Source organism: Colletotrichum navitas, assembly GCF_030913465.1.
Source record: "Colletotrichum navitas strain CBS 125086 chromosome Unknown LY79scaffold_59, whole genome shotgun sequence".
Taxonomy (NCBI): domain Eukaryota; kingdom Fungi; phylum Ascomycota; class Sordariomycetes; order Glomerellales; family Glomerellaceae; genus Colletotrichum; species Colletotrichum navitas.
In genome coordinates, this window is record NW_026850605.1 from 214372 (window position 1) to 222472 (window position 8101).

Below are 8101 nucleotides of genomic sequence, written 5' to 3' on the forward strand. Positions count from 1 at the left end.
TGACGTTGGTGGTGCATCAGCAAAGGACAAGCACCTAGGGGGGTTACGTACCTCACAGTGGAGCGCGGTGGCTGAAAAATCGGACAGTCGGCCACTGGGAGACGCCGACCAGCGAATCACGGCGCTGGAATCTCGGTGAATGTCACTAACCGAGGCTCACCGCGTGCTAGGAAATGAGAGAGAGAGGACACACTGCGACGGAACATCAAGGTCGAGGAGAGAAGATTTGGTTGCGACGCCACACTACCACCTCCCTCGGAAAGGTTTGGTGGTTTTTTTTTTTTTTTTTTTTTCGATAGGAGGAAGGGTGCGCCAAAGAGCTCTTGAAAGGTTCGTCTATGAGTACCAAGTATAGCGTCACTGGTATGCATATCTCTTACCTTACTTGAGCACCAGGCTTAGGAGGAGTCAAGATGTACTGTTTGACGCAAGACATCATCACATCACGAGGTAGTTCGCCGTTCTCAAGTCACGGCCGAGGAGCAGCAGAAGTGGTCAACATCAAGTGATTCGTGTATGAGTGGTATCAAAGTGCCTCCAAGGCAAAAGTGTCAAGAATGTCAATCCATCCCGCCCGTTCCCTCGTCTTCGTCTCCGCAAATCCACGTTGTATAATAACCACCTGTGGCCTGTTTTCCAGAAACCTCAAAACTCCCGGTATGCAAAGTGTGTATCCTACAGCATAAAAGATAAAAGAAAAGAAGAAAAATACCCATGGTGTGGAAAAAGGGGCAGGCGCTGCAGCCTCTACCACTAGGGCAGATTAGCTACGCCTGTACGAAAGTAACACGTGTCTGCGCGCTGAGCAGCTGGTAGGCATACTCATACGCGTCGTCGTATGCAGTCCTCGTCCGCCACAGGCCGAAATCCACCGGCATGGTCGACGTCGGCACGATCCCGTAGCTGGGCCTCTCCTGCTAGGTTGTCGGCTCGTGCGTCGGAGCCGGCGGCCCGACGGCGTAGGCCGGCCTCTCCTAGAGGGGCGCCTGGAAGAAGGCGACGGTGGCGCAGAAGTTGTTGCGGTTGTCGCTGTCGAGCGCGGCGCTCTTGCCGTTGACCGTCACCATGTTGATGGACGCCTTGGTGCTGAGGCCGAAGAACTTGATGTCGCTGTTCTCAAGCGAGACAATGTGGTCCTGGCAGTTGTTCTCCCCCACGCACACCTGGTCGTAGTTGTCGAAGAAGGAGTAGAGCCCGGCGCCATAGACGAGGATGTCCTTGGAGTCGACGGCGCGGACGCCCCAGGTGCGCGCGCACTTGTCGCCCTGGCCGGCGCAGGAGGTCTCAAAGTTGGGGTCGAGGATAGCCTCGTTGGCCGTGAAGGGCGTCCTGGCGTCCGGGTTGCCCTGGTAGTAGGCCGTCTCGGTCTGGATGTGCGCCATGTAAACGTTGGACGCCTTGTTGAACTGGTAGTTGTACAGGACGCTGTGCTCCGAGGCGGTGCCCCAGAACCAGGTGCCCTTGGTCGCCTCGCAGAGGACGCCGCGGCCGTTGTAGACGTTGATCTGGGCCTTGCGGTCCGGGAGGTCGAGCTCGTGGTCGGCAACCCACCACCAAGTGTTCTCAAAGTAGCCGGAGGACTCGGGCGTCATGTGGATGAGCAGGTAAGCACCCATGCACTCGGGGTTGGCGGCGGCCGTGACGTTGGGGTTCTTTGCGCACTTGTCCGACTGCAGCTGCGTTCCGGCACTGCCTCCGATACGCCAGTGGACGTCCCAGAGACCGGCGGCACCAGGGGTGGATCCCGCAATGTTGTACTCCATGAGGATGGCGCCCGGCTGAGGACCCTGGGTCTGGAGGATGATGTCGCTCATCTCGAAGGTGCCGACGTCGCCCGGCTTGCCGACGCGGAGCATGACCTTGGGGTTGGCCTGGTCCTTGAAGGCGGCGCCGTTGGCCATCAGGAGGGGCCAGACCTCGCCGGTGATCTTGATGTCCTTGGGCACGTCGATGGTGTCCGAGATGATGTAGGCGCCCTGGTCAAAGTAGACAATGTCGTTGGGGCCCGCCTTGTTGAACAGCGCCTGGATGGCGGCCGTGTCGTCGCTCTTGCCGTCACCCTTGCAGCCGTTCGCCTTGGCGCTGAGGAACGAGCTGGCCGGCACGTTCGCGTACTGGGGCTTGCTGCGGGTGACGACCTTGCCATCGGCACCGAGGAGGACGGGGGGCTTGACGATGCCTTCCTGGACGTTCTGGATGGCCTTGCCGTTGCCGGCGGCAGCGCCGCTGTAGGCCTTGCCCTGGATGAAGGACGCGACCTTCTGGTTGCCTGGCAGGACGGTGGTCTTGGTGCCGACGATCTGAACGGCAGCCGGGACGTTGGATGACATGTCAACGTTGTCGAGCACCAAGCTGCCGTTGGTGGAGGTCGAAGCCGGGTTGTAGGCAGTCAAGACACCGACGGGGGTGTTGCTGATGACGCTGTCGAGGAGGAGGACTGAGCCGACGGTCTGCGAGGTGGCACCGCCGTTGGACATGTCGATACCGACGCCGCAGTTGTTGATCTTGAGATCCTGCAAGGTCCAGAGCCAGTTCCAGTTCATGTAGACAGCAGTCTTGCAGTTGTTGAAAGCTGTTCACGCCATTAGACTTCTAACTAGTCACGGTGGAGAGCCAAAGGCAGACGACTTACTCATGTTACGCGTGGTGAACTGCTGCGATCCCACAAAGGCGCCGTACTTGCCGCCGTTGAACGTCAAGTCGGTCATGAAGCCACCGGAGCCGTTGTCGATGAAGATTCCCTGCTGGACGTTGGCATCGCCGCCGTCGGTGCGCATGTTGAAGACGATGTTCTGCAAGCTGGTGGCCTGGGCAACCTGCCAGTGGATACCAGCACCAGAGGTGAAGGGCATACCAGTCAGGTCGATGTTGAAGTTGCGAACAAGCTTCCAGAAGTCTGGGCAGGGTTAGCAAACTGGTCTTCAGCACGAGTTTCTCTCTCTCTCTGGAGAAACCACTTACTGTTCTGGTTGGTGTGCGCGTTGTTACCCTGGTTGTCGTACGGGTCGGCATCAATCACAGCCATGCCGGTGAAGCTCGCGGCGGCCTTGATGGTGGGGAGGTCATTGGCATCTCCAACCATGTGGGTGTAGTACTTCATGACGATGGGCTTGCTGACGACGTAGGTACCGGCAGGGAAATAGACGAGCGCGGGAGTAGTGGTCTGGGAGTCACAGCCGAAACCGCAGCGGTTGCCGTCATCCATCGCTATATTCAAGTTAGCCCTGCCAGGTTCCAACGCATCAAGCCGAGAGAGTCAAGGGCTTACCGGCCAGGATAGCCACGGTATCGTCGCTGGATCCATCGCCCTTGGCACCGTAATCCTTCACGTTGCGGTAGACCTTGTAGTTGGGGTCGCCAAAGGCAGAGGCGCCGCGGCGCTCGATCGACGCGACCCAAAAGTCGGAGGCGGCGTTGGGGGTAGCGGCCTGGGGAATGGGTGCCGGCACGGGTGCAGGAGCTGCAAGAGCGTCCAGGGAGAAGAGGCGCAGGGCCAGGAGTGTGGTCGTAAGGACCGAAGAGAGACCCATCATGACGTAGAACCAGCTGATGGAGGGGCTCCTACTGTGTTGTTTTGTCGGTATAAACTGCCCGAGGTCACGATGTTAGCCTTGAGGTGATTTTGAAAAGGTGACGCGAGGCGGAAGGAGAGCTGCGAATCAACACAAGTCTCAGCCACTAAATGATGAAGAAACTCGAGACTGCTCGAGTAAGGTATGGAGGAAGACGCAAGCAACTGCTTATTCGTATGTGCGGGAAAAAAAAGAGTCTCGAAAGCGGGATGGGGCAAGGTGCTGGTCCCTTCTCGACAACCGAACCATGATCCAGAAGCCACACCTTAAGTATGGCCAGCTTGTGAGTGTCAGTGACTAGCTGACACTCGACTTTCACCCGGCCGGTCGACAAACAGCCCTTTGGTGTCTGTGACTTGAAAGGGCCGTTGTTCGTCACAAGCATGGATCATGTCCCATTGTCTACCGCTTTCAGACAAGACAAAACATCTTCCCATCGGCTCCCTTCAGTCCAGACTTCCAAGAGAGGGAGGGGGGTGGCCTCAGATGACATGTCCTACGTCACGGTACTGGCCAAGAAGACACCATGCCACGAAGCCCAAGAGCCATGGACATGAAGAGCCGAGACAACAGGCCGGCCGGGAGGGTGGGGAAAGGGAAGAAAGACAGCCACGGGACCGGAATCGGAGGGGTCGGCGCACAACACTCACCAAGGGTTGGTCGGGTTGAAGCTGACGGCAGCGGGTGACGACCGATCAAGGCGTTCGCTGGTTGGGCCGGGGTAAAAGAGCGACTTTGTGACGAATGGAAACAAACGAGAGGGCGAGATATCCCCTCTAGGGAAGATACAGCAAAACGAAAGAGCGTCGATGGGTGTGAGGTTGAGGCAACGAGAGAAGGGAGGGGAGTGAACCACAAGCTTGGAAGAGGCTGACGGTCACCGTCTTATATCGACTTACCCGAAGCGCAGTCCCCTGCTCCGCCGAACGATTCATCGCCATGGTGGCAAGCAGCAGTCGGACTTTTCCCCCGGTCTGAGGCAAGGCAAAGGGCCTGAGATCCCGGTTCGCACGTAGGTAGGGAGATGCCTCTCGTCGAGCGACTGGATCTCGGGCTTCTGGGCCAGAGGCGAGAGCCAGGAGGGTTGACAGAAGTGGGGGATATTGGGTGTCCGTGGCCCGTCCAAGCTCGATAAAACCAAACTTAGCCAGCACCAGCTATAGGTAATGCTGGGATCGAGGACGGAAATGCGATGAAACAGGGATCCGGGGAGGGTCGCTATTGGTCGGGAGGGGATATAGCTTCAAACACAGCTGGAGGAGGAGTGGGAAGAGAGAGAGGGGGGGCGTGTGTGGTATAGGTTGCAGTGTATCCGTATACCTACGCAATAAGGTAATGCCAGCAAGTGGAAGTCATGGCAGAGGGGCAAGGCGAAGAAGCAGAGGAGAAAGGGGAAAAAAGCAGCCAAGCCAAGCAAGCAAGCAAGCGCACGCAAGTAGTTCGGACGACAAGGCCCTGTCCGGAGCTCAGGGGGTCAGTCAATGCGATGCAACCGCCGCCCCTAGTCTGGATTGGAGCAGAACCATTCAACCTTGCAACCTGCTAAGCCCACTGGTCTGCTTCTGGAAAATACCCGCCGTAGATGGTCATGAAGTAGTGAGAGGTTAATTAGATCGAGTACTCGGTACCGATTGGAGGCACAGGGGGGCAGACGACTCAAGGTTGCATTTCCCCCCCCCGACGGACTGTCAGGATTCTTGCGAAATCCCCGCGCCTGCAGGCAATGATCCCGGGCAAGATCTGTCAGTGCGGACCTTACAAAGTAAACGGCGGCAAGACTTTGCCTTACGTTGATGAGTCGACGGGGTCACGGATGGAGCAGGGGGAGAGAGAGGGAGAAAGGGAGAGAGAGAGAGAGAGAGAGAGAGAGAGAGAGAGAGAGAGAGAGAGAGAGAGAGAGAGACAGAGAGAGAAAGAGACAGAGAGAGAGAGAGAGAGAGAGAGAGAGAGAGAGAGGGAAAAGGAGCAAGCGTCTCTGGCCTTCGTTCGCCTGGACATCAAACGTAGGTACTCCACAGCGGCGGCAAAACGTCAAGTGGGAGATCATCAACATACCCGCCCCCCCCTAAAGAGAAAACCCAAGCCCTTCTGCGAGCCTCGCTGTGGCTGGACGTGGCACATGAGCCGGGTCGGTAAGTCACTCTGACTCGAGGAGCCGACCATCGAGGCCAGTCAGAGGCCGAAGCCAAGGATAAAGAGGCAAACCCTCAGAAGGACGAGACAGACACTGATGCACAAGCTTGTAGTGTATGGATACTCTGTACAGAGAGTATTACCGTACCTATCCTGCACAAAGTAGCGTGTACCTACGGTTGAGAATGCTGTATGTACCGCTATGTATGGGGCTTGTTCTCCAGCCTCGTGCACAAAGGGGAGGGAGGGAACACCCGCCACACGCAGCACTCTGTTTCTTGTTCCCCTACGGGGTGGTGTATCCGTACATATCACTGAGTACCAAGTATCCGTAGCCTATTTAGGTATTTGAATTTTGCCTTTGAGCCCCCCCCCCCCCCTTTTCCCCACCGAAGCCGCCCCCATACGGAAGAGCAGCGGTAGGGATTCTTCTCTCCCTAGTGTATCCTAGTGTATCTGTACTCTCCCTGTCTCTCTCTCTCCCTCTCTCTGTGTGTGTGTCTCTCCTGGGGGAACAACACCCCAAAGACGTTCTGCACAACCGACAAGGGGAGAAGATGCCGGGGTCCGCCAGGATCGGGCATAGCGCCGTTTCAAGCTCGTCTGCCCTCCACCACCAGCAACGCCGAAGGCGACTGTGACGGTAACGAGTCTAGTGTGCTCCGTAGACGCTCGCAGCACCCGCAAGAGAGCGTCTCGTCGAGTCGTCGCGAGAGGAGCCTAGCACATTGCGACCCGAGCCCGCAGCGGCACTGCGGGCTCGCGAGGCCCAGTCCCCTTAATATCCCCTTTGATGTCACTCTGTGCACCTTGGAAGCGATGCGGGTTTGTTCTCCACGACGGCATCGCCGTGTGTCCACAGGGCGGGCGGTGCCCATCTCACGGAAGAATCTCACAAAAAGATTGACCTGGCTGTCGGTACCACATGGCTTCTTTTGACGGGTGATTGACTGACTGACTGACTGACTGACCGACTTACTGGATGATTGGCCCCCTTGCTTGGATGCTGTACGACCTGTCAACTGAAGCCACAGACAAGGCAAGGCAAGGCGAGGCGCGAGCATACACACCAGCCAGCCAAACGTCACGTCCGTCGCCTCCGTCCACTGGCCGTGTATTGCCGTTACCGAGAGCGTGTGCAGCAGCTGTAAGGTTAGACCCGTGATGATGCTGCGTTGCAATCTCCGCCATGGAGGCTCGTGATGACAGTCATTCGCATTGCCTGTGTGGGCATCATCGTTGCTGGCGACGATGCTCCAATCCCCAAACTCTCTCCCCCCCCCTTCATCGATGAGGCTACTGCACTACCACCACCCCCTTGCAGTACCCAAGACTTGGTCATTCTCCAGAGCCAAGCGTAGTCACAAGGACGCGGCGTCGAAAAGGTTCCTTGGCGGCTTTGGCTGCTGTTCATGCCCAAACCTCTCTATATTGTCACTCTGCAGAGTTCGTTTCGGACATAGCAATGCAAACCGCCCAAGGCCTCGTTCATGGCCAGAGAGCTGAGAAAGTTGGCAGTCTGTACTCTGTAGGGAAGAGCCTTTCGCTCCGGGATCTTTCAGGTAGGCCCGAATCCTAAAACGATGAAGCTGATGATTAGGTTGGCATTGTTGAATGCATCGAGTGGTGATCTCCTTGTCGCTGACTTGTTTGCGTGCGTCCCCCTTGCAGGAGTCATGTCCGCCGTCGAGTTGCCGGGATAGGCTGGTGAACACCGAGTACCTAAAGGACGCATGCACGCATGTCACGAACGAGGCCGTCGACGACCAGACATCCCGCCGCCTACCGGTACATGCAGCTCGTGCAAAAGGATCGCCGAGGCACAGTCGTGTCCGCTGGGCTGGGACGGAACTACGTGCCTCCTGCGCCAAGCTGGTGCCCGTGTCATGCCATTGCCACGCCGTGCCACCCGTACCTGAGAGGTTCCATCGTCACCGCGACCCCCGAAGCCTCGATAGCTCACTGCTCCTTTTTGTTACATGCGTACCACCACGCTGCCTCTCTTCCGGTGCGGCGGTATGGATTCCTCCCTCGCACACGAGGAGAAAGAAGAAGAGGGAGGAGAAAGAGAGTTGAGCGCGAGCGATGCCGACCCGTTCTCGAAGCTCGTCTCGGCTCGGCTCCCGACCTAGTGCAGCACGTTGCTTTTGCGCGGTGCAGCATCCGGACCGTGGACCGCGTATGCGTATTCGCAACGCCTTACCGGATCGTGCGTCGTCGACATTGGACCCGATCTTCGCCGTTGCAGCCGTTTCGAAACGTCCCATCGCCGACATCCTTTGGCTTTTCGAGCAAGCCCCTGTGCCTTGCCCACCCCCCGTCGAAAGAACAGACAGAACGAGTGAGGCGCGCTCCCAACACCCGCCCGCCACCCATGCGGCCCCGGCCCCGGCTGT

General features: G+C 57.8%; 1 protein-coding gene across 1 annotated transcript; it reads right to left on the reverse strand.

Annotated features, from left to right (window-relative positions):
- Positions 1-974: 974 nt before the first annotated feature.
- Positions 975-3533, reverse strand: LY79DRAFT_521486 (glucan 1,3-beta-glucosidase; the record flags this gene model as incomplete). The annotated part of the gene is made up of 4 exons (XM_060555357.1): positions 975-2572; positions 2633-2896; positions 2962-3207; positions 3269-3533. 4 exons carry the CDS (start codon positions 3531-3533, stop codon positions 975-977), a joined length of 2373 nt encoding a protein of 790 aa, XP_060411143.1.
- Between the last annotated feature and the right edge of the window lie 4568 nt (positions 3534-8101).